This window comes from Stereum hirsutum (genome assembly GCF_000264905.1).
Source record: "Stereum hirsutum FP-91666 SS1 unplaced genomic scaffold STEHIscaffold_13, whole genome shotgun sequence".
NCBI lineage: Eukaryota > Fungi > Basidiomycota > Agaricomycetes > Russulales > Stereaceae > Stereum > Stereum hirsutum.
The window spans coordinates 1,152,801-1,177,670 of record NW_006763143.1 but is presented as its reverse complement, the minus strand read 5'-3'; the positions used below and the strand labels follow the sequence as shown (position 1 = coordinate 1,177,670).

Below are 24,870 nucleotides of genomic sequence, written 5' to 3'. Positions count from 1 at the left end.
CCTTCGCGACAGGCCAGCGCATCCTCATCAAAAGAGACTGTCCCAAAAACTCAACCATCTTCCAAGCTCAAATTTGTCAAGATTGCGCATGACATGGACCTCGACGACTTCATCGAGGTACCTGATTCATCACCGGAGCCATCCCCGCAGAAGCTTCCTGCCGAAGAGATCGCACCACCACCTATGGCACTCCCTGCTCCTGCATTCCCTCAGCATGAAGCTGTATTCCCTCCTCACCCGGATTCCGCTATCGAGTTGTCTATGATTGCGGAGGACGAAGAACCCGCCGAACGGTCTCGGATGTCCGTTCATCTTCCTCCACCAAGTATTCCTCCATCTCCTGGCGTCGAACGTGCCGACACGCCTACCGAAGGACCATCCCATGAACATTGGCACTCCGCACATGAGGATATCCAAGACGATGTCGAGATGACGAACTATGATCTTACTCAGGCCTTTACAGTTTCAGACTCGACACAACACTCGTCCATTGCCCCCCGCTCTCCTCGCATGGAACCGTCTGTGCCTGAAGCTATGCCGGAGCCCATACCCGATCAACATAGCTCTCACGAACCGGCTCGGGATGCTGTTGCAGACTCCCTTCCTTCGACTTCGCATCATTACCACCCCGAACCAAGGCAAGAACCCCCCGCGGTCCTCCCTCCCTCACACCACGCAGACACCACCTCCACCCTCTTCGCAGACAGCAAAGAGATCACTATGCCTCTCCGTGACGAAGACTCCGCACCCACACTCGCGCGCAAACGTAGTATGCCACAATTTGCTGGCTTGGGCGTCCCCTCACCGCTTCGCAAGTCCATAGGTGCGACTCTCGGGACTAGGACGCCGGGTCCACCCACTGGTGCAGGAGGCGGGAAGAGGACGTCTTGGTTGACGAAGGCCAGGGAGGCGAAGGCCTTGGAGGGCACTGGGAAGCGGACGTCTACCTTTGCTGGAGGGGCCGCTGGTCCTAGCTCAATGTTCACTCCGGCACCGACTGTCGCGGGTGTGAAGAGGAAAAGCGGGGATATGCTTGATGAGACGGAGGGAACTGCGAATCACAACACGCCTGCTCAAGAAGAAAGAAACCCTAGGCCGTCGAAGGTTGCGAAGGTCAGCGATTCGGGCATGCGGGCCACACCAGAGCATGCCGTTCCAGTCGAGAAACAGAAGCAGGTCGAGGATCCACCCGCACCGGAGCGCGAGCCTACCGTGTCGCCTGCAGAGACTGCATTCAAGCTCCCGGAACCCAGCACTGATACGATGGTCCTCGACGATTTCACTTTCCACGTCAAGAATACTAAAGAAGGCGCCCTTGATATCTTCAAGAAGACGATCTCTGAAGCGCGCATCGGCAAAGGTAATGGGAAGTCTCTCGGAGGCAACGCCGTCAGCGAGCTCGCACAAGCGAGAGCTGCAGCTGAGGCTAGAGTGGCAGAACGTCACAAGGTCGAAGCTCCCGAACCAGCTCCTATGGCTGAACCATCTTCTTCGTCATCCAAACCTTCTGCCCCGCCTGCGCCCAAACCGTCACCTCCGCAGGTGGAAGAGCCAAAGATCTCGCCATTGGCTCCGCTACAGTCTTTCACCGCCGAACCAGGTTCATCTTCTCTGTTCGCGCCTCCACCCCGGACTTCAGTCCCATCAGAGGAAGCCTCCCGTCGTCTCAGCGTTTCTGAGCTAGTTTCGAAGAACGATATCAAACCGCCGCAATTCAAGCTACCTCTATCGTCAGTGTTCAGTGCAGCCGTGCCGACGGCTGCTCGCGCCGCGAAGACTAGGCACAGCGACTCTAGTACATCAACGACGCCTCCGAACTCTCCTCCTCATCCTCGCCCGACTACAAAGAATGCTATCCCTTCCGGTCCCGTTTTCACTGCGCCCGAGCCAGTCTTCAAAGCTCCCGAGCCGAAACCGAAGCCAAACCCTTATCCGTTCGGTGGCACGGCCTTCACCATCGGTCTACAGCCCCAACTGCCCAAACACTCTAACTCTCCCAAACCTGGCGCATTCTACAAAGAATCGAGTCAAGACAGTCTCTTCTCTGATGCGGTCTTCGATTCACAACCCGGCGGTTCGGCTCGTCCCGCTTGGGCACCTTCCACCCAAGACACGGAGTACACGCAACCAGGTTCTCAGTCTCAAGGTATCCCGAAGATGATCTTCGAGCAGCCGCTCGAACGAGACGACATAGACGAAGATCCGGACGATCTGAATTTGAATGACGATGACGATAGTTGGCCGTTGACGGAGAAGTTGGCGGCGGCGAGACAGGTCTGGGGTGCGCAGGAGGATAGCATGACTTGGAGTTCGGTCCCGACGGATAGTCAGAACGGGGATACGAGGCATATGGGCTTCACGCAGAGTTTGTCGCAGCATAGGGAGGTCGAGGGTGAGGATGCTTATGAGGACCAGAGAGAGATCGATAATGTGCAGCCCGAGCCTGCTCCCATGCCGGTGGAAGAGGACATGGATGTGGATGTTCATGAAGAGTTCGAGGAAGGGGCTGTTATGGATGATATGGAGGACGATGCGGACGGTGAAGACGAAGAGCTGGAGGATATCGTCAAGAAGGGCAAACCTACTGTCCAGCTTGTAAAGGTGAGCTTTTCGTTTCATCACTGGTACATCTTTAATAACGAAATTCCACAGCCTAAGAGCAGGAACCCTGGAGCGTCGACGTCTTCGTCCGATGAAGGGACATCCTTGGGCTTCTTTGGTAATGCCGGGAAGTTCGTGAGCAGCATAATGGGGAGCAAGAAAGGCAAGAATGAGCCCGTCAAGAGTATCCAGCTTGCTGCCGCCGCCGCCAAGAAGGTTTGTTGTCGACTTTGTCTGAGGCCGAGTATGTCTTGACTGACTAGCATCGTATAACAGCAAAAGGAAGAGCAAGACAAGAAAGCGACAAGAATGAAGGAGATGGAAGCCAGGCGCCAAGCAGCTTTGCAGAAGAAGGCCGAGGAGGAAAAGGCAAAGACTGAGGCGGAAGAGAAGAAGATGCGCGACGAGGCAGAGCGCCGGAAGAAAGAGCGAGAGGAGCAGACTGGTAAACGGATGCTCAAGGCTCCTGAGAAGAAGGTAAGCTTGAAAACCAATACACTCTATCTAGGAAGTAATTGACATGGAATACAACAGGTTACCGTTGAGATGGAGAAGAAGCCCACCCTGAAGAAACCTCCGTCAAAAGATAACAAGACAGAGATCCCTACCCGTACGACGAAGCCAAGTCCCAATCCCAACTCCTCATTGCTCAAACCTGGAGGTTTTGGCAAGTCGCTCAAAAAACAAACCTCCACGTCGACACTCAACTCGCAAGCCGGTACTTCTACTGCTGCTACCGCCACGACCGCCACGAAAGGTGCCAAAGCAGGACCGACACCGGCGGCGAAGGGCAAAGCGAAAGCAGAAGAACCCGAGCCTACTCCCAAACCGCCTGCGAAGATCGTTCGCGTCAACCCCAGGGCTCTGCTCCAGGAACCGGAAACGCCACCCCCACCTCCAATGGCGAGCGAGCTCATCGACTTGCCGGAACCGAACAGCGAATACTCAGACTCTGACGACGAGGATCGCAAGAAATTCGATGCTCCTCGGTGGGCGACTTCGCCTGAAGTCAGGGCACAATTGGAGGCTCAGCAGACCATGAACCCGGATGATATATTTGGGGCGGGAGTGAGGCCATTGAGGATGGAGGAGATTTTCAGAACGAGGCATAGTCGATTCCGGGCGAGGACGAGTTCTGCGAATTGGGCGGGGAATGACGGCGTGACGGAAGAGGAAAACGAGGAGTATGCGCGTCGGATGGGATATATTCGAGAGGAATGATAGGTTATGTCTGGGTTAAAAAGCTCATGGACTTGATGATATTGTGGGCGTGCATTTCTCAGATTTGATTGCATGTAATGTATCTGTATTTAGGCCGATTTTCTTGGGTTTTATTTTGTAATAATAGAAGGCAGAGCATCGATATATCTGTGATGGAACTGCAAGACCTTAGACAATATGGTGTGCTACGTACTGAGTTTGGGTGGCGTGGTGTGGGACACGTGTCTGTGTCGGGCGCGCCGTGGGGCCGGGATGGAGTGGCCGGAAGAGGACGGCTGAAGGCGCTTGTCCCTCTTGCTCTGCTCTCGCTCATTGAATACCGTCAACACCGACGCCCTTGCTCGTCGTCGCCCACATCGTCCCCATCCACTTGCCCACCATTCATTCTGCCGTTCATGGCATCTTCATCATCGTCATCGCCGGATCTCACACCGGCTCCGTATCCCCCACAAACGCCAGATTCACCCAAATACACAACATTTGAAGAAGTTCTCGAAGACCTCTCAAGGTCCGCCCATCCCCATACCCCCCGCCTTTCGACGCTCATTTCTTGAAATTCCCATAGTCGCTTCATTCTCAACCTCCCCGACGATGAGCTTGAATCGCTGGAACGAGTATGCTTTCAGGTCGAACAAGCGTGCGTTCCTTCAACACGCTATCACAATTTGCTTCCTCACCTGACGTGGCCATGTAGTCATTGGTACTACGAAGATTTCATCCGAGATGTCAATCCGAAGCTGCCCTCGCTACCTCTCAAGCGATTTTCAGAGATGTTGTTCCAGGCATGCCCCTTATTGCACAGGTGGAGTGGCAATCACGAAGGTGCTTTCGACCACTTCATGAAGTACAAGACACGCGTGCCCGTCTGCGGTGCCATAATGCTTAACGAGACATGGGACAAGGTTTGTCACGTTTTGTCTGCATTCACACCAGATCTAATTTTCTGATAATCCCGACAGGTCATTCTCGTCAAGGGTTGGAAGCAGTCCTCAGGTTGGGGCTTCCCGAAAGGAAAAATCAATCAGAGTGAACCTCCGCATGCGTGTGCCGTTCGCGAAGTATGTCCTGCTCCATTTTCAACCTCACCATACCCTCTAATCTCTCATACGTCTTGCGGCGCAGGTTCTAGAAGAGACGGGGTATAACCTTGCCGATCAAATCGACCCCGACGATGTCATCGAAGTGTCTATAAGAGAGCAGCTCATCTCCCTATATATCGTGCCTGGCGTACCAGAGAGTTTTGAGTTCCAGACAAGGACGAGGAAAGAGATTAGTGTGCGTCACCTTTTCTGAACTACTTATTATAGCTACGACTTACGCCCAATGAAGAAAATCGACTGGTTCAAGCTCATCGACCTACCTACATGGAAGCGTAATAAGCCCGTCCCTGGAAAATTCTACCTCATCGGCCCCTTCATCGCGTACGCACAGCCTCCTATATCGTTTTGAATGCGACTTACACCTATACAGGCCTCTCAAAACCTACATACACGAGCGCAAACCCCGAAAATTGGGTCGCAAAGCCGCTAAGACGCCGAATGTACGTGTTGACCAGAGTCTGCATATGCACGCCACCAACGGGGCTGCAGTGGTCGACTACAAATCACCCTCTGCTCTCAGTCTCGATCCCGGTCTTCAGCAGGAGTCAAGCTCCCAGTCGTCTTCTGCGGACAATGGCGATCCACAGACCCCCTCACCTCTATATACCGAAGCTGTTGTCAACCACACGTCTGACGTCCCTGCCGAAGACGTTGTGGCGAGCGCCTTGAAGTCCGAACTGATTGATCCTCAGCTCGCTCGCCTGCTCAACGCTCTGACCACTTCGGCCAAGGGAGATATAGAGAACCCGAACAAACATCTCTCTGATCCAGCCATCCTTTCCATTGGTAAAGCCGAAGTACAAACCCCTGAGAAAACCCCGGTGCCTCCGGTCAACGCTACGGACGCCCGGTCCTCTGTACATACCCCGTCTCAATCGGCAGACAGTCATCACGTTCCCTCCCGTCCTCCTACCTCCCTATCCCGCTCGCCAGTACAGGCCATACGTGCATCACCGACACCATCGCGCCCTTTCTCGAAGGCCTCTATGCGTTCCCCGAAGCCGGCGCCATTGAATGGCCTTGCACATCGCACATCCTCTCCTGCACTTCAGGCCACCTCTCCTCCCCCTTCCGCTGCGCTGTCAACGACAACCTCAACGTCTTCGGCGTCCCGCCCTACGGCTCGTCGGGGCTCGTCTGCCACGACGGATCTCACTCCATACACCAATCGTCCTCCCGAAGGCCCTAGTCTCATCAGTGGCAAGCGAATGAAACAGCTCGGACTGTTGGAGTCCTTGCTAGATGAGACCGCGCGGGCAACACCCATCTTGGCCAACCATTCACCTGCTCTCTCCAGACCTGCACACGAGATAGACGCTCGCGGCCCGAGCTTTCATCCTAATTTTCCCCCGCCACACTATCTCCAGCCTCCAATGCCACCCATGTCAGTGCCACCTCCGTCGAACTTCAATAATTTATCATCAATGTATCCACACAACCATGGACCATCATACCCAGTTCCTAATTCCTCGATACATCCTCCTGGCTCTCGCGAAGACGATGCTTTCACTGTCCGTCCCCGCACCAGCAATGCCTTCCATCCAATTCCCATGTCTCATCACCAGCCTCAACCTTCGAGGCCCATCCCAAACATGAACCGGGCCAGTATGAGCCAAGCTCAGCTCATGGGTGTTCTCTCTGGACCCCCTGCGCCCATGCCGGGCCCTCAGTATCATCATCCCTCGGGTCCTCACGGGCTTCCAATGCAGCCATCCCCTGCCGGCATGGGCATGCGGCCCCCTCCGTTCATGAATGGTCCCCCTCTTTCGTCTCGCATGGGAACTGTACCTCCTCAACTGCACGTTCTTCCCCCTCATCTCATGCCGGGACCACCTCCCCCGCCCGGCCCTCTGTCTGCGCCGGCTCTATCCCCAAACTTCCAGACCCCTCATAATCCGCCAAACCAGTCTAATGCGGGCATGCTGTTGTCTCTCCTCATGAATAAGGGAACCCCCGGTGGCCAATGAAGGAGAAGTATTGCCGTAGGTGTCTACAGAGATTGACCATGGACCCGTCCATCTCTTATTTGTACTGTAACATAGTTCTCTGTCGTCGACCATTATCATCGGTTCTCACTTCACTCGGTGTAGTTACTTTCTTGTTATCGTCCCCAGCTCTCGTTCTCGATTCATCTTTTGCGTTACCTCGAACTCCTCGAACTCCTCTCTCGATTCACGTTTTCACTCTTGTCTTATCGTGTTCAGGCTTCATCTTTACTCGTAAGCTATCCTCTCTGTGACTTGCACTCGTGTTGATTTTATGACTCCTGTCGTTCAGGGATCATGGCATTCGTCCGTTCATGTTGTCTTCTCCCCTTTCTTCGTCCCTTTTTCCTTTCGTAGTGTTCTCTTCCTTTCTCTTCATATTCCTTCTCTGTTCATTTTTTCTCCTTCCCCCGAATGTTTGTTATCTCTTCTCACCCTTTTTCTTTCCATTTGTTCGTCGCTCACCGCGTTCTTCTGACCGACCTTTTGTCTATTGACGTCGCTGTGTTACAGTGTTTTGTTATCTTCCTGCCTCTGAATCTGCTTCCGTTCTTTCTTCCGCCCCTTCTCTCGCCTTTTTCTCGTTCGACTCCGCTTTCGAGTCTGCCTCTACCGTTTTGTCATCCAACCCTCCTGTCAGTTCTTGTCTTTGTTCAAATACAACCACAATACATACATTTACATAAGTACGTACCGCGTAAAGCCATCATCCCCCATCCCACATCGCGGTTCCTCTCGATTAAACCCCCCTTTGTAGCGTAGCCTCTCGTCGTCAGTCGTTCAAATGGTATTACTGATATCTTTACTGTGAACCAGATGTCCGTCTGCGTCAAACTCAGCCTGTGGCATTAGATGTGTGTCGTTCAACCGCTGGTGAAGCATCCCATGGTGTCAGGTCAGTCGCTTTTGTTGGGTATGCTTGCTCGAGCGCTCCTTACAGGGTTCTTAACATCTTCGACATTCGGAATCGACTATAGCGCGCTCTGGCCCTCAGGCGAGCCTTGATATTCTGACAAGGCCAGTAAGGTTTGACGATCTCAATATGCTTTGCGACATGCAGGAGGTACTTATGATGGCTAGTCTGTTGCCGTTGTCGAACTTCGAACGGTGACGCCAATTGTCTCCGTGGAAGTCACAGAATTCAATCTCGGGTACGTATCTGAGGTCTATGAGGTTTGGGGTCCTTCTTGCGTGCATGTAGCGTCACTAGGAAGGCGGTATGTATCGCTGCGAGCGTGAGGCGGTGAACTTAGGGTTTTTGACTATTCGTGGGCCACCCTGCATGCTCCATGTCCATGCCATGCCACTCTTCGATGCTGAGCTCTCTTCCTGCTTCCACTCTTCCATGTCGCTTCCATGACTCGCATAAGTAAGTATGATGTCGATGTGCAAACAGAGTTTGATTGAACGGATTGTCGATCTTGCGTCTATGTAGCCAAACCCAGCTTTGCAAGAGCCTGTGAGATCTATCTGGTCTTGGATCTCTGGCTTCCTGAAGGTGAGGAAACTTGAAAGGCAGCTAAAGAATGGTAATCATGATTACATCGTGATCAGTTGTCCAACCTTCTCCGTGAATTGTGACTTGTCGAGCCCGAGGTTAGGATCAATTACAAAATGTGTTCCGTCATCGTCGACAGGGTCCCGATGATGTTGTGAAAACCCGCCGACGGGGTACGTACGCAGAACGGATATTTAGAGGAAGTACTGCGCACCACTGTATATGCTTGTGCTCCGAAAGAATCGTGAGTAGAAAAGGCCATGAAAGGGTACTGTTGGTCCTTAGATCGTTAGCCTGTACAACGGTTCAACCTTCGATTCACCGCCCAGATACAGATGATCAGAGCTAGTAGCGTTGCAGAAAGGCAAGTACAACCCACAAGCAGCTAGACCATAACATAGTTCGTGGCTTGACAGAAATCGATTAGGACGCTAGAGTGGCAATCGGCGCCAGGCTTGGCATGGTGCCCTACTGGAATAACAACAAGGTCGAAGGTGTGGGATGTGCATAGGAGTCAGAGCGAGAGTTCAATATAATGGGACGGACATTGAGAGTTAAGAGCCGTGGATAGTGGTTTCCTCAGATGCGGCCATTCTGCGAGTTCCGTCATTGTCGGTTTTCCCAGCCAGAGACGTTTTATTCTTGAGCGCTATGCTTCGTGTGTGAGACACATGCAGAAAGGTTCAGCCGGAAGAGCCTGAGTTACAATCAGGAGGAACTAGGACGAGGAAAGGGAAGGGCTGAGACAAGTATAAATCTTTATATACGGAGTGAACGCGATCAACGATGCAGCGATTATATGCGGTAGCATTCTTGTATAGAGTACGGCCATGTACATGATCGCTGAAGGCGTTATTTCGGTAAGAGATCAGTGGAACTTGGAAGGCCGTTGTTCAAGGAGAGTCCATGGAAGCGCTGATGCTGTGTCCCCACTGCTGCCAGTGTCGCCAGACTCAGAGTTAGACCGTGCACTCATCCAGGAACCCAGAGGTGATACCCTGTGAGCCGGGAAGGGCGAAGACGATGTGTTTTTTTGTATGTACAGGTCTCGTCCAAGTAGGAATTCCCGCGACATACCGGCGGCCGTGTGCTTGTGCTTGGAAGTACGCGAAAGTCGCCCCAAGCAGGGCCGTGTCAGATTCTCAACGCTTTGACCTGAGGCTCAGATGTATTGTATCGCAGCTGGGAAAGTCGCCTGTTACAGGCAAAACGCTTCGCAACCCAATCAGTAGTAGTACTTTGCCGTACGGTTGTGGGGTAAGAAAACAGCCAGGATGAGTTCGACGGCGGAGTTAGACGCTGCGTTACCTTAAAGCAGAATGCACCCTGCGAGGACTCGTGATGAACCAAAGTTCCTGTACGGACAATACGAAGCGTCAAACGGCATCCTTTAGAATTCTGACTCGAGGAGCTGAAGAAGATGGAGAACGAGAACGACAGCGTACGTACTTAGGTCTGATACGGTCGGCATTCCAACTGCACCCAGATGCCAGAACCTGATATATGTCCGTTCGGGAACCGAAGAGCAAAGAGGGCGTCGAGTTGAGTTGAGAGACTGCGTTTTCGTTTTTGCACTGATCTAGGTTCTGGCCAGTCCCCTACGTCCGCCGACAAATCAAAGCGCTCGTCGCCGTATCATACGTACATCACACATGTCATAAGATGCGGTCCTTAGCGGGCATGAAGGAAACGCGAGGGCAATGGAAAAGCAATAGCCACGAGACAAAACCGTCGACGCGGTTGCTCGACGCGGAAACAAAGGAAGTTTGAACGCGAGAATGTGCAACCCTGCTAACTTACAGTCGTCGATGTGCCAGACACTTCCCAGTTGTGGCGAGCGCCCAGTCAAAAGGGCTTCTAGCCCGATCTCGTTGCCGTCTGTCATGCTCTGTACGAGTAATATGGACAGCATAGACTCATCGGACACGGGGCATGAGACCTGCACCAGAACGCGATTGTGCGACGACTGAGAAAGAACGGAAGGCCGAAAAAGCCACGGCGACAGAAGGCCCGTGAAGCTTCGCGCTACGTACCATGCGGTCCTTACCATTGTCAGTACGCCAGTGGGATAAGTAGAGTTGGAGCTTTTCACACATACCTTTCGGAACAGTCGTCGCCGTCCGGATCTGATTGCGCGAAAGAGTGGCTGACCGAAGGACAAGTAGTTCAGAGTTGGCTGAGAGAAGGCAATCCGACCCTTGTGGCTGGCGGATTCAGACTTTTTGTGTGTGGGGGTGAGAGCGAACGACCAGGTTGGAGAAACCGGATTCGAAGGTTGTTTGTTGAGAGTGGATAGGTGGTCCCGGATTGGGATTGGACGTGGCAGACGCGGCAATATGTAAGGCAGGGCCTTTGATGGCGACATGAGCTGGCACGGTCATCTCTGGGCAGGCTCTTGTTACTAGCCAGATGGGTTTGGTCGGTCGGATAGACTAGACGAGGTATATCATGCAGAATGTGCGGAGCAGTGGCCAGAGGGGGATCGTCGCCGCCGAAAAGTTGCAGTGAAGTCTGGCTGGCGATCTCGCTCCGACTAATGTCCATTCTACCCAGACAAGGCGGCGTAAAATACGAGAGGTGCGATGTGTCTGCAAGTAGTATGATGAAACCGGCGCTCCGAGCGTGCATGCAAAGACAAGCTCGGCATGGTATCATCCTAATCAGGGGAGTTCATACAGGTTCATACAAACTCACAGCGTAACAGTAGTGTTTGCGCATCACATCACCGCTGGCATGCATTTCGAGCCTACATACGCCCATCACCCATGAGGTGAAATGTGATCCGAATAGATCTCCATAGCTCACTTTGTTACCTACAAAAAGCGAATGGGAGGGTCTCACACAGCCATACCGAAGGCTCAAACGACCTCGAGGCTTCCGCGGGGTAAACTCGAAAGAGAAAACATAGCATAGCACGTTATCCCCAGGCTGAGGTAACGCTCTGGACCCGTCCTCCGCCTAGGCCTCAGTATATCCGATTCCGAAGGAGCATCCCGGTTTGGGTGTGGGTTGTGTTGATCGTGATCAGGTGGGTGGCACTACTGTAAAGATGGATGGACGACTCGGATATAGCGAGCGAGCAAGATGAGAACATACGAGTGTGAATAACCGTGGAGTGTTTCGATTCAGTTCAGAGATCAGCGAGAGGGAACTTGGAGGAACTCGCTTCAGCCACGAGTGTGCACTTGCGCCCAGTAAAAGGTAAAAGGTAGCTGGGTGGGCTGCCATGGTAAGTAGGGATGACGACGTCGAAAGACGGCCGTTACGCAGTCTGAGTTAGGTTACGTGTGGCCCGCCCACTGGATGGGGATCAACGTTGATTCATTCATCCGTTCGAATCCATCCATCACGGCGGCTGCTAGTATAAATGCCAGTAGTAGTGTGAATGACACATATGCGAAGATTGCGCGGGCGATGGACCGGTTTTTGGTCAGTAGGACTTATCGTATTGCACCGTAAGTATAAGTACACTGTTCTGCTCACGATCGAAAACTGTTCTGACGACAGGCTCAGAGCCAGTGGCGAAACGGCACGGCCAACGTGCGCTTCAAGTCCCCATCCGAGTAGAGATTCAGATGATGGACATTGGAAGAGAACATTAGCCAGCTCTGGTTCTGGTTCTGGTTCTATACGGCGATAGGATAATTATAATCATAGAACGAAGACGAAGAGTGTAAGTATACGCCCTGTGTGCACAAACGGTCCTACATAAGATTCAGAACGGCGAACAAGTTTGGTTCAAGTTCCAGGAGATGGCTAGTGGCGTTCTCCCGCTTCCAATTTTATTATAAAGTTCCTTCAACCTTCCTTCCCGAGGGGAGATGTCTGATGAACCGAGGATGCTCCGCCGCGCCTGAAAAGAGCTGGCTGCTCTTTTAGGGCCCCTTCGGCAAGTCGAGTCGAGTTGGGTTGAGTTGGGCTTCCCCGCCAATTCTCGTGGGAGCTCGAGTTGCTCTTGCCGTCGGATCACAGGCCCGTTGTCACTCTTGGACGGAGGAAGCCGAGGTGACTTCAGGAAGAGTCGTCCGTGCTTTGCGTGATTTCCCGACCATTTCCGCGCATTGTCCGTGATAGCCCACACGCACCGGCACCATCTCCGGATGGCACTAAGGTGCACTTACTGTAGATCTGAATAATATAGCAAAATGTGTGGAATAATCGAGGCTTCTCCATGATACTTGCCTCGTTCAGTTTCATTCGGTGGACAGAATTCTACAAATAAAGCACCTTCCCCATCGTTGAGCTCATCGAGGGCGGCGATGAGGGAAGATAGGCACGGTGTAGACCGGCCCCTGTTTTACCGGGTGACCCTGGACCCCATCACATACTGTCACTAAGTGACTCCGCGTGGTCACGAGGCACAACTCGATCCAACTCAACTCAACCCGACTCGACTCGACTTGCCGAAGGGGCCCTTAGACTACTTACATGAGCGGCGCTAAATAAAACAGCGTGGTTGAGCTCGCTCGAAACGAAACAATAATACATGCAGATACGGAAGACGACCGACCTCGACACAATCATTGCACGGCGGTCACTTCCTAGCGGCGGCCCGACAATTTAAATATCGCGCTTTTCCCGGCCCAACCAATCAAATTTCCCCCGAAGCGACTGTGGCGCGGGAACGCCAAAGCGCCCTCCGAGGCTCCGACTCCGAACCCGAACCCGAACCCGTACCGTCCGGGGCGGGAACTCGAGTTATGCCATCTCTTCAGACTATCATCCCGCCTTTGCCTCCTCATCCTCATCGTCGTTGTTATTCTACGCTTGCTCTTTTGAGTCTACGTCTACGCATACCGGAGGATCACCACTCGCGCTTCAGACTCATCTGTACGAGTGTGCTCGCTTCCGACCAGGATTTTTCCTTGGAGGTATAATCAGGACGAAGGAGACGAATTTTGACCCGTCCGTCGGTCGATGGATTTGAGCGAGTTGGATTCATAATATAACATAACATATAACCAACCCACCCACCCACCAACCCATTCGACCTATCTATCTCCCTCTCTTGTCTTTGGTCTCCCACTTTTGCTCTTGACCTACTCCCCGCTCTCTTGACCGACTCTCCGCTCTCTTGACCGACTCTCCGCTCTCGAAAAAGCCAACGCCGGCACTTCCGAAACTTTTCACTCCTCGAGACACACGAAAAACGCAAAATGTTGAACGGCGGTGGGATCAAGGTGTTTACTGGTCCGTTGGGTCTTTCTTTCTTTGCTTTTTTGTTCGCTTTGGAGGAAGGAAATGGGTTGGGTTCTGATGGATGGAGGTTCGTTTGTAGGTACGAGCCATCCGGAACTGGCAGAGATTATATGTCGACGGTACGTAGCTACTATATCTAAGAACCATACACACTCTATCCATTCCAACTCATACTCATCCAAACCCCCACCCCACGCCCACCCACCCACCCCACGCCCACCCACCCCCCACACAGCCTCGGCATCCCCCTCTCCAAAGCCGACGTCTCCCGCTCCGGAATCGGCGAAACCAACGTCCGCATAATCGAATCCGTCCGGGAAGACGACGTCTACATCATCAACACCGGCTGTGGCGCCGTGAACACAGCACTAATGGAACTCTGCATCATGATCCACGCCTGCAAGATCGCGAGCGCGAAACGGATCACGGCCGTCGTTCCGCTGTTTCCGTATTCGAGGCAGGATAAGAAGGATAAGAGTAGAGCGCCGATTACGGCGAAGTTGGTGGCGAATATGTTGCAGAAGAGTGGGTGCGATCATGTTATTGTGAGTCTTTTTCAGCTTTGGATTTGGAATGGGGTGGGTGGAGTGAATGGAGGACGAGAACTGATGGTGGAGTAGACGATGGATCTGCATGCATCGCAAATACAGGGGTTCTTTGACGTTCCGGTGGACAAGTACGTGTCGATTCTGTCTAGGTGGAGACTGACTGACTGACTGCGCTCACAGCGTAAGTGACGTTTCAGCCCGTGTGTACAGTTCCAACATGACATATTCGCCGTGAAGCTATACGCGGAGCCGTCTGCAATCCTCTACATTCGCACGCACTTTGACCTGTCAAACGTCGTCATCGTCTCGCCAGACGCAGGTGGCGCGAAACGGTGAGGCCACCTCTCCGAGATCCACGCTCGAATCAAATATAAATTTTTGACGAATGCGAGACTAGAGCGACGTCAATGGCCGATCGACTAGGCGTCGACTTTGCGCTATTCCACAAGGAGCGCAAAAAGGCGAACGAGGTGTCGCGGATGGTGCTCGTCGGGCACGTCGCCGGCAAGGTCGCGATCCTGGTGGACGACATGGCGGACACGTGCGGGACGCTGTGTCTGGCGGCGGAGCACCTGGCGGAGGCGGGGGTGGACAAGGCGTACGCGATCGTGACGCACGGGATCCTGAGCGGGAAGGCGCTGGAGAGCATCGAGAAGAGCGCGCTGGACAAGCTGGTGGTGACGAATACGCTGCCGCAGGAGGAGAACGTGAAGGGGTGCAGTAAGCTGGAGGTGATCGACATCGGGCCCGTGCTCGGGGAGGTGATACGTCGGAGCCATTACGGGGAGAGCGTGTCGAAGCTGTTCAACGAGGTTCCGTACTGAGGTCTATGTATGTTGTATATTATCATTGCGACTTGCTTTGGCGTTTCGGGGTGCGACGGAGCGGAACTGGGTGATTTTTTCGGGGAGTCGAGCGGATGCAGTAGAAGACAGCAAAGAGAGGCGAGAAAGACGCGTGGATATGGTGATGGCCTTGGGCGGTTCTAGCGGATCGATGTGTGCACAAGCCAAGTGGGCGCGGGTGGGAGAGCTTGGCCGGGAAAGGAAATGCCGGTGGGGGCGATTGGTGGGGAGTCGCCGAAAGAAGGCAAGGAAAGTGAATCTGCCGATGTCAGTGATAGATCATCGAGGGGGGTCCGGGGCGGCGGCGTCGGTCGCGCGAGCACACTGCCGTATTCGTGGCGAGCGCCGTGTTGCTCGTCGTTGGTGTTGCTGCCCACGCACCGACGGCCGACGGTTGAGGCTGATTATCGCCCGTGTTTGTTCGAGGACGACGAGGACAGTGGGCTGAAACAAGGACCGAAGGAGACAACGGTCGATAAGAGACGCAATAGACTAGGCGCTGCTCGCGTAGCAGTAGTTGTCGGCTGGCGGAGAAGCGGATCCGGGCGTGGAGCGTTGGTCTTCTCTTCATTCCTTCCCTTGTCCTCATCGTCTCTGTCCCATGCACGTCCCCCGCCGCCTCTGACCCAACTCTCCTCCAGCCTCGACCCGATGCCAGTGCGTCCCGGAACATGTTCTCTCCCCAACAACATGTCCCGCAACACTACAACAACGTACTCGTCCAGCACCACTCACACTCACCGTCCACGACGACGTCCTCATCCTCCCGCTCCCTCCCACCACACCACCCACACCGTCCCGCCTTCGTCGCACAGGCCGTCCCCTCCGTCACATTCACCCCCGACGGCGTCCGCTACGGAGATGCCCACTCCAGTCCGTCCCCCTCCTTTTATTTTGTGTGCATTAACTCATCCCCCCTAAGCCTCCACTCGCTCCTTCACGCCTATCAAGGAGGTCGGCGACGGCTCCTTTGGCACCGTCGTCCTCTGCGATTGGCATGGGCAACTACCCCCCAATACACCGCTTCCCGCCATGCAGGCTGGCGCCGGCGCTCGCCCGGACTACGCCAACAAGCGTCTCGCCGCCGTCAAGAGGATGAAAAAGAAGTGGGAGGGCGGCTGGGACGAGTGTATGCGTTTGAAGGAACTCGAGGTACGTGCTTTCCCCTCCGCCCCCGCCCCGCCGCCAAGTCTTCAACCTTCTCATCCTCCGCTCGACCCGACTTCCTTTTCCTGCCTTCCCGTCTATTTATAGGCCCTCCGCGCGATACCCATCCATCCGAACATCATCCCCCTCTACGATGCCTTCCTCCTCCCACAGACAAAGGAGCTCTACTTCGTCTTCGAGCCCATGGAGGGCCACCTCTTCCAGCTCATCAAGGCTCGCAAGGGCAGACCCCTCGCCGGCGGCCTCGTCGCCTCCATCTTCCGCCAGATCGTTTCCGGCCTCCATCACATACACGCCTCGGGCTACTTTCACCGCGACATGAAGCCCGAAAACGTCCTCGTCACAACCACCGGTCTTTACGACTACCCGAACCTTTCCCCCGTCGCTCCCCCAAACGCTCCCCCAGAGAAGGACGTCGTCGTCGTCATCAAGCTCGCCGACTTTGGTCTCGCGAGAGAAACGAAGAGCAAACCACCGTATACGGAGTACGTCTCCACAAGATGGTACCGCGCCCCCGAGGTGCTCCTCAAGAGCAAGGACTACTCAAATCCCGTCGACATGTGGGCGCTTGGCACTATCATGGCCGAGCTCGTCAACCTTCGTCCCCTCTTCCCCGGAAAAGGAGAGATCGACCAGATTTCGAAGATCACTGAGATTCTTGGCGATCCCTCTGACGAGTACGGCTATGATCAGAGAGGCAAATCAATCGGAGGTGGCAAGTGGTCGAGGGGGTTGAAGATGGCGAAAGCGGCCGGGTTGGCCCTGCCCAAGGTTCGTTTCCATCTGTGCTTCTATTCACGTTCAGCCCCGCTAACCGAGTCGTGCAGACGCCACCCAAGAATTTCAATGCCATGTTCGACCACAACGTCCCTCCTAAACTGGTGGAGTGTATCGCGGACTTGCTCAAGTATGATCCCGCCGCACGTCTCACCAGTCGGCAATGCCTCGAACACCCGTATCTCTTGGAAACCGCTCCCCGTATCACACCCCCACAGCCACCTCTTCTCATCTCCACTTCTGTCCCCAATCGTACCGGTCTCCCCACGCCCGTCTCCCTCAACGCCGTCTCACCTCGGAATCTGCCCCCATCCCACTCACATCCATCCCCTCATCCCGTGCATATCGTCCACCTTCCCGATCAGGCCACATCACATCGACAATCCTTCTATGCCTCTTCAGACGCGCCGTCCCCTCGGTCCGAGTATTCCTCAGATCCTCATTACGCTCATGTTCGCCATTCGTCACAGCTGTCCGACATGCCGCCACCGCCACCACTTCAACACTCCGCGACGTTCTCCACCGTGTCTTCCTATCAGAGCATGGAACCCTCACCGCAGATCCCCCAGTCCGACTGGAACATGTCCCCACACGGCGAGATCCACGAGGAGTACGTCGTGGATGGACATGGACACCCGATGGAGATTCAGACTTCACCCGTTCTGCGGGAGTACCCGCAGCGACCGCCGATCGAGGATCCGATGCAAGACACGACGAATGGGGCCCTGCACGAAGTTACCTCTGGTACTCGCTTCCCGAAGCTCGGCACCATCAAATTTGGAGGAAATAAGCCGTCCAAGTGGGGAGGACTCGGGAACATGTTCGGAGGACACGGGGACAAGGGCCAGCCCGTGGCGCCTGGGTTGCCACCCGTGGACGAGCACATGGCGGCGTCGTCGAACTCGACGCCGTCGCTCAAGCGGACGCAGTCGTCGAGTACGGACAGCCGGTCGTTGCCCGAGGTCGAACCACAGCGGGAAGCGAAGGATCCGAAGAAGGAGAAGAAGTTGGCGGAGAAGATGGCGAGGGAGGCGGAGAGGCAGCGGCGCGCACAGGCGGAGAAGTCGCATCGGCAACAGGCGAGGGCGGTCATGGAGAAGCGGAACCAGGTGATCATGCAGAACCACACGAAGCAGCAGCTCGAGTGGAAGTGGCAGCACTCCGGCAGCCTCCTCAACCCGGCCGATGCACCTCGGCCACCACAGGCGGATCCGAAACACAAGACGGCGTCGTCGTCTGGATTGGGCGTACGACAGCAATCGCAGGCTTCGTCCAGCCTCGGTCCGTCGTCGTACGATTGGAGTCGGGACGAGCGGATGGCAAAGGCGAGGAAGCGGGAATACGACGACGATCATTCGATGTCTTCCTCCGACGTTCAGAGCATCGGTCCGGTCTCGATGATTTCTTTTGCTACCATCGACAGCGATCCTGGTCCTTCACGGCTCGCTCACCGGCCAAGCATGCTCGGGCTGAATCGGGTGACGACGGCGTCTTCTACGGGTTTCGACGATTTCCCGGTTTCGGCGAGGTCATCGAACTCGTTATCGCACGAGCAGCAGCTGGCGAACGATTTCCGGACGCGCGCGTCGGTGGCTCCTGGGGGATCGTTATCGGACGTGGGTTCGCCGCCTATGCACGCGCTGTCGTTATCGCCTTCACATTCGTGGCAGACCGTTCATCAGTCGCCGAATCTCACCATGGGCCATCCACAGCCGACGAGGTTGACGATACCGCAACAAGGCGGTCATCCTCCACTGCCCTACAACGGACACGTACATGGGCATACACCAAGCCCTGCACTGGACGCACCGAAGTCGGCGATCAATCCTATCTTCAAAGTGGTAAGTTCTTCGATGAAGATGGTCACCGTCGTTGATGTTGTTACTGATTCCCGCGCGTTGATGTATACTTTAGCCTTCGATGCCTTCGTTGAAACGGGGTGCTCCAGATCGGCCGCCTTCGGTGCCTCCGCCTTCGTTACCGCCGTTCGCGCAGCTGGAGGCGGTGGCAGGGGGAGAATATCCCCCGCCACTGTCGCCGATGTCGTTCGTCATGCCGGACGAAGACTTGGACTACTGACTGATGTTTCTCATTCTTCTCCCATCGCTCGCTTCATCTCTGCATGCTCCTTTCTTTTCGTCTTCTCTGTGCATCACAGCATTTTCTTCCACTTCTCATCTATTTAACCACTCTGCTTTACACTCTGTCTCATATTCGTCTCTTTATTCTCTCTCTCTTCTCTTCTCTTTTCGATATACTTCGCTCTTGTCCTCGTTAGTTAGTCAATATCCTGCTCTGTGGACCACACTCACAATCACTGCTGCCAACAACATCGTTGCTCCATCCGCTCCTTACTCTTTTTCTCTTTTTTCTCCTCCTCCTGTCTCGCGGCTCGCTCGTCTCCTCTCTCTCTCTCTCGTACTCTCTCCGGTACTCTCTCCGCATTTCTTCTCCTTCTTCTCTACTCACTGACCCAGACAGACAGACAGCCTGCCACCGCCACCGCCAACCGCACGCAATCAACTTCTTTTTATTCAACTTCGATTTCTTACTCTTTCCATAGCTTTTTCTTTCTTTTCTTTTACTTCTTTTACTTCTTTTGTTGCGCCTTTTGCTGCGTCGTGCTGCTTTTTTTTGTTGCAACTCTTACCGTCACCGTCACCGTCACCGTCACCGTCACCATCATTCGTCGTTATCAGCTGTTTTATATTACATGTCTACCTACCCCACCCCACCCACCTCTCCCTCCCTACCTCCCCACCCATACACCTTTTTTTGCAGCGAAAGCGAACGGACCCAGGAGGTAACCCCCCTCGCACGCACACGCACACACAAACCGTACAGACACGGGCGCATACCGCATACATCGAGCGCTCTTTCATTCGTAATTTCATCGGGTTATTTGTACTTGGTAGTCTGTTTGCTCTTCCTTTCTTTTGGTGCGATGCGCGGCGCGGCAATGGCAATTGAAACGAGAGGAAATAAAGATGCTCTTCATCTGGATCTGATGTTGCCGCCACCTGTCAGCTGTCAGTTGTCATTGCACCGCTTGCGTCCGAGACGAGTTTCCTTTTCTTTGCTGCCCCGTTTTTTGATTTCCTCCACCCCACTTTGACGCGACGCTTTGACGGGTCACGGCGGTGCTTTGACGGCGGACGGCGATGGCGGGTTCCTTTTGAGTTTGAGTTTGTGACACATCGCTATCGCTATTTCCTTTTTACATAGCTTACTTTATACAGTTACAGTAGGATCGCCGTCGATCTACGTATACATTTGCATTTGCAATCCACATCCCGGACACACACGGACACACACTCTTTACGGACACACACTCCTTTGGTACTTACATAGCTTTTGTTCGACGTTCGAAGTTCGGACCCCCCTAGCATATTATTTCTTAGTCTTTTTTACTTGTTCTTTTCTGTTTTTGTTATTATTCGCTGTTTTTGAAGAGGGGGGCGTTTGTCCTTTGTCTTTGTCCTATCTGTCTGTCTGTCTGTCTGGTCTGGTCTGGTCGATAGTTACATAGTCAAGGAAGTGCTCAGTTAGAAGATCCGCGCTTCTGTTCGAGTCCCGACTCCCAGTCCAAGTCCGAGTTCGAATTCTGCCAGCTTCAAGGTTGCTCGTCGCTCGTCCGTTTGTACATCTGTCTGTCGCTGTATGTATTAGTTAGTTGTCGAAGTACTAGTTAGTTGCATCCCCCATCAGCTATCAATGCATCAACCCGCCCCGTCACAATGTTCCCGCCTTTCACATTCGCTTCGTAGCTTCTTTACTTCTTTTACTTACTCGCTTATTTCCTTTTGTTTTTGTTGCATTGGCGTGCGCGTTGGTGGGTTTTCGAATGTCAGTGTCACTGGTGCTCGTCACTGGTACCGCTGATCGGAGGAGTGCTAGGACTGGACTAAAAAGTCAGAAGCCGAATGCAAAAGTACTACTAGTTGAACACCGTATTTTTGCGGGGTGGTGTGTGATATTTTGTCGTGCGAATCGCCGATGTTGGACGAAGAACGGGGTGAAGAGGTTGATGGGACGAGACGAGTATGCCGCTGCTTGTCACAGTTTCAGCGAGAAAGTTTTCTACGCAGGGCGAAGCTGATGAGTGCTGAGTGGTGGGGGTGTACTTATAAGCTGAAGCCTCTTGGACGCAAAATGGGTTATCACAACAGACGGTACTAGACACCATACTGAATGGAGTCGGGATATATAAGGAGGAAAAAGAGGAGCGCAAATTCTTAGGACAACGTGACCCCACTCAGGCCTCTGTGTGCACGGATGCCCGGTTGGTGACGACTCTTTCCTCATGCGCGGTTGTCGACGACTCGATAAATGACTGAAGCTCGTGGTCCTCGCCTGTTTCCCCATCCACCTCATCTTTTGGTCCACGCTCAACTCGATCCATCCGATCCACAATCCCTGCATCCATAGCGACCTCCTCGAGGAAGCCTGCCATACCCTCCCGCTCGTCATCGCAGTCCCTTTGCAGCTGCGGATAGTGTTTATGGATCCCTCTTCTGTACCAAGCAAAGTTGCTGAAGATACCGAATGGTGTGATGGGCTTGCCACCTGCAAGGTCAACTCTGAGCAACTTTCGCCACTTGGAAGGTACTGGACATGGGTATCTGACTGGTTCACATACCCGCGATGATTGCCCATATTGTCCTGCCGAAGATGATGACAAACACTCCGTTGATGGTCACGAATACACCTCCAAGTTTGCCAATGACAGTCAGGATATCAATTATCAATGAGGGAGGCTGACTGTTTGGTGTGTAAATTTCCATATCAATATAGCTTGGAGCCATTGGATGGAGGACAACAGATGATGCGGTTGCCTCAGATTGAGTAGTCGTATCTTGAAGGACGGTGTCTTTTAGTATAGGTTTGACTCGTAGATTATGGCTGAACCTACGGAATGAGAACCAAATCCACGAGTCAAGCTCTCTGACTTTGAGTTCAGGCAGCATATAGATGTCCAAATTCGAGGCGGCAGGTAGAACAAAAGGGGGGGATGCATCTATCTGCAGTTGGATATAATCCAAGCATTGGCCGAATACCCATATGTATCGACTGATAGGAGTCGCGAATCGTAGTGTCAAACTAGACACTGTAGCGACTGATTCAATAACGTTGACCCTCGATACCAAAATAACAATAATAAACTATGATTGCGTACTCACGGTCATATAGTAGAAACATATCGCACACTAGTGCAGGTTGCTTTTCAAGCTCGCCCATCTGCAGTGTCGTATTTGTACAGCTTACCGAGGGGATAGAGTTGTTATATAAATCTGCCGAGTTGCTGGAAAAATCGTATGTCGCAGTTTGACTAACACTCTGTTGTTCAGAGTCCGCGGGGATAACTCTCACCACGGATTCTAAATCCATGTCCAGACTCCCGTAGTATACACTGTCTGCTGAGGAAGATTCCGTCTCAATCATAGCCTGCCAATATTCGATTGATCAGAGCATAAAATGAGAAGTCCAAGAAAGCCTCACTGTGACAATTCGCAGTCCACCGGCCCACTCGTCAGCATGGTAGGGGGACATAACTTTCTGTATTGTTTGATAGGAAGGGCCGGATTGGAGCGGGACGTCTTGTATTTCTCCTACCAATAGGTAAACACCGTATGTGATAAGGCCAAGCAAAGCATACACTGCTAGGATGCCTCGAATTATTCCTAGGATGGGAGGCTCAAACCTAGGAAAGGACGTTTAGAGAGCAAAATGTGGAGATAGGAGATAGGCCAGGTATCAAACGCACGGGTGTTTCCTTACGATAGTGCGCCTAAAGATGACGGAAGAACATCGACGCTCTAGCTCTCCCCGTTCCGGTACATCTCGCAGGGGACCGAACAGTCTGAGATAGAAAGGCGAATTGTCTCGAGAAAAATGGATGCGATTCGGTGGTATAGCGCAATACGACTTCGCAGCATTGGTACTGATGAACGGAGCGACAAGAAGAATCGCCATGTATAGAAAGCAGAGGGTAGGGATACCAAAGCGAATAGCCTGGTGGAACATCTCCCATCCTGGGATCGAGGCGAAATCCCAGAAGATGGGAAATTGAGACCAGGGGCTGAAGGGCAGATAAGGAAGTACTGATGATTGAGCCATCATTATAAAGTCAGTACTAGTACGAACGCTGAGAGAGAGCCTTCGCTCACCCCACATACTGACCACCAGAGTGCCCGTCAAGAAAAAATCCACTATCATAGCTATGGTGGCGTAGGGTATTCGCTGAAGTGCCATATAATCCCTAGCAGCCACTGTACTTCAGCACACAGGTCGGTACTGGAGATCTGAAAACGCTCCTTACATCATAAGCTGTAGGCTGATGGTGGTGGTGGCCGTTACTCCAGCTAAAACAATTCCGCCGAGGGACCAACTCGTCCTGTATCCGATGCCGATGAAACCAATGAGTAGATATATAACGATGAGGGGATATAACGCCAAGAGACATCCATGAAAGAGAATGTGTATGATAAAAATACCCCACTCCTTCATGCGAGAAGTCAGTCTGTCAATGAGGATGAACAGTAGTCCAAGTGCGGTGTGGCGAAAGATAGAATGGAGATGCGGGAATCGTAATCCAAGAGGAGGCTGAAGGGGGAGGACGTATGGCTGCGTACTTGGATGTTTCTATATATGCTGGAGGGATAGTATGATTATCGCAGTCAATCACCATCTTTGAGGGCTGAGACGCTCGTTGATTTTGTTGGACTCGAAAGGAAAATACAAGAACTTGTTGATAGATGCACGTCACAGGACACTGCAATTGTAGCAAGGCATGAGAAATAGCCATTCCTCAAGAGGCTTCCAGGATGATATAGAATATGTCTCGTCGTCATGGTCTTTCCTCTCAGCTGTGCTGAGCAAAACTTAGAGGCACGAAAAGATGATCAAGTCCGAGGTTTGAATCTTCTATAGTGATAGTACCTGCCACAGACTACAATGCATTGAGGTGATACCAGCATTACAGAGAGTGATCGGAACATAGGGCGTCCTTCTAACATCACGGTAAGCCATCAGCTCAGTGGCCGCTATGAGAGTGGTGAGGGTCCTGCTCAAAACGGATACCGCTATGAAGTAACGGGAAGCACGAATCAGATCCGAGATATCATCAAGGGATGGTGACAGACAGACGCACCAGTATCTGCAGGAGAGGGTTGATCGTAACCGCATTAATATGGGCACTGTCCAGGATGATAACGGTCGTAGGGTGACTTACCCGCAAGGTTGAGGGCCTGGCTTGTCCTACAAAGAGTATTCCGAAGACAAAAAGTTCTAGTCAGTCCTGGGATAGTACGTAACGCTTGAAAAGGTTGAAACGCACCAAGTTGATGAAGATCTTGGGATGTCCGAGGGGACCAACACCTAGATACAGAAAGCAAACACACGCATCCTTTAGCTCAGCCCGACGTTCCTCCCGAGCAGCCCCTCCACCACTTGGCTGCCCCCAGACACTTCAACATACACATCACACTCCCATATCCCTTCCACCCCAACCTGACCGAACAAAACCAAACTCACCTCCATCGCAAACCGCCTTCCTCCCCTGCACGACCCTAACCGGCTCATTCGCAATCATCTCAAGAGCGCTCAACGGGGCAGGCTGCAACTCCATGATCGTCTGCTCGAACCTCGGCCCAGAGGCGGCGTTCGGGCGCTGACGTTGGTGTGTGGACCAGGTGGAGGGGTAGTTCGGTGCTTGAGCCGTCGCGGCTGGCACGGGGGTGGTGCTCGACGAAGGTTTGGCGGCGGGAACGGTGGAGGACGACGACGACGAAGACGATGTGGACATGGTGCGCAGAGCCGCACGGCGGAGCGAGGGAGTGATGCGAGATGTGAGCATCTTGGGTATTGTTGACGACGTAGAGGGGATACTTGTTCAAGTCGTGCACCTCAGCGACGGACGTTGGAGGCCGT

The 24,870-nt window shown here is 53.3% G+C and overlaps 5 protein-coding genes across 5 annotated transcripts; 4 read left to right on the top strand and 1 right to left on the bottom strand.

The window, feature by feature from the left end:
- Window positions 1-3,495: 3,495 nt before the first annotated feature.
- STEHIDRAFT_43915 (uncharacterized protein) lies at window positions 3,496-3,807 on the top strand (the record flags this gene model as incomplete). The annotated part of the gene is made up of 1 exon (XM_007307171.1): window positions 3,496-3,807. A coding segment is annotated over one exon (312 nt), but the record flags the coding sequence as incomplete, so codon positions are not given.
- Window positions 3,808-4,217: 410 nt separating this feature from the next.
- On the top strand, window positions 4,218-5,271 carry STEHIDRAFT_62688 (DCP2-domain-containing protein; the record flags this gene model as incomplete). The annotated part of the gene is made up of 6 exons (XM_007307178.1): window positions 4,218-4,330; window positions 4,388-4,459; window positions 4,517-4,724; window positions 4,782-4,880; window positions 4,945-5,097; window positions 5,152-5,271. 6 exons carry the CDS (start codon window positions 4,218-4,220, stop codon window positions 5,269-5,271), a joined length of 765 nt encoding a protein of 254 aa, XP_007307240.1.
- Window positions 5,272-13,561: 8,290 nt separating this feature from the next.
- STEHIDRAFT_63421 (phosphoribosyl pyrophosphokinase) lies at window positions 13,562-14,976 on the top strand (the record flags this gene model as incomplete). The annotated part of the gene is made up of 6 exons (XM_007307249.1): window positions 13,562-13,595; window positions 13,684-13,723; window positions 13,840-14,149; window positions 14,225-14,284; window positions 14,390-14,484; window positions 14,550-14,976. The coding sequence occupies 6 exons, from the start codon at window positions 13,562-13,564 to the stop codon at window positions 14,974-14,976; spliced, it is 966 nt and encodes a 321-aa protein (XP_007307311.1).
- A 692-nt stretch (window positions 14,977-15,668) lies between these two features.
- On the top strand, window positions 15,669-19,691 carry STEHIDRAFT_170770 (Pkinase-domain-containing protein; the record flags this gene model as incomplete). Its single annotated transcript, XM_007307545.1, has 5 exons — window positions 15,669-15,870; window positions 15,920-16,149; window positions 16,252-16,935; window positions 16,992-18,782; window positions 18,856-19,691. The coding sequence occupies 5 exons, from the start codon at window positions 15,669-15,671 to the stop codon at window positions 19,018-19,020; spliced, it is 3,072 nt and encodes a 1,023-aa protein (XP_007307607.1). The 3' UTR covers window positions 19,021-19,691.
- Window positions 19,692-23,849: 4,158 nt separating this feature from the next.
- STEHIDRAFT_123920 (uncharacterized protein) lies at window positions 23,850-24,849 on the bottom strand. Its single transcript, XM_007307544.1, has 5 exons — window positions 24,475-24,849; window positions 24,278-24,318; window positions 24,173-24,198; window positions 24,092-24,097; window positions 23,850-24,023 (listed from the first exon to the last, which is right to left on the bottom strand). Exons 1-5 carry the CDS (start codon window positions 24,794-24,796, stop codon window positions 23,975-23,977), a joined length of 444 nt encoding a protein of 147 aa, XP_007307606.1. The 5' UTR covers window positions 24,797-24,849; the 3' UTR covers window positions 23,850-23,974.
- Between the last annotated feature and the right edge of the window lie 21 nt (window positions 24,850-24,870).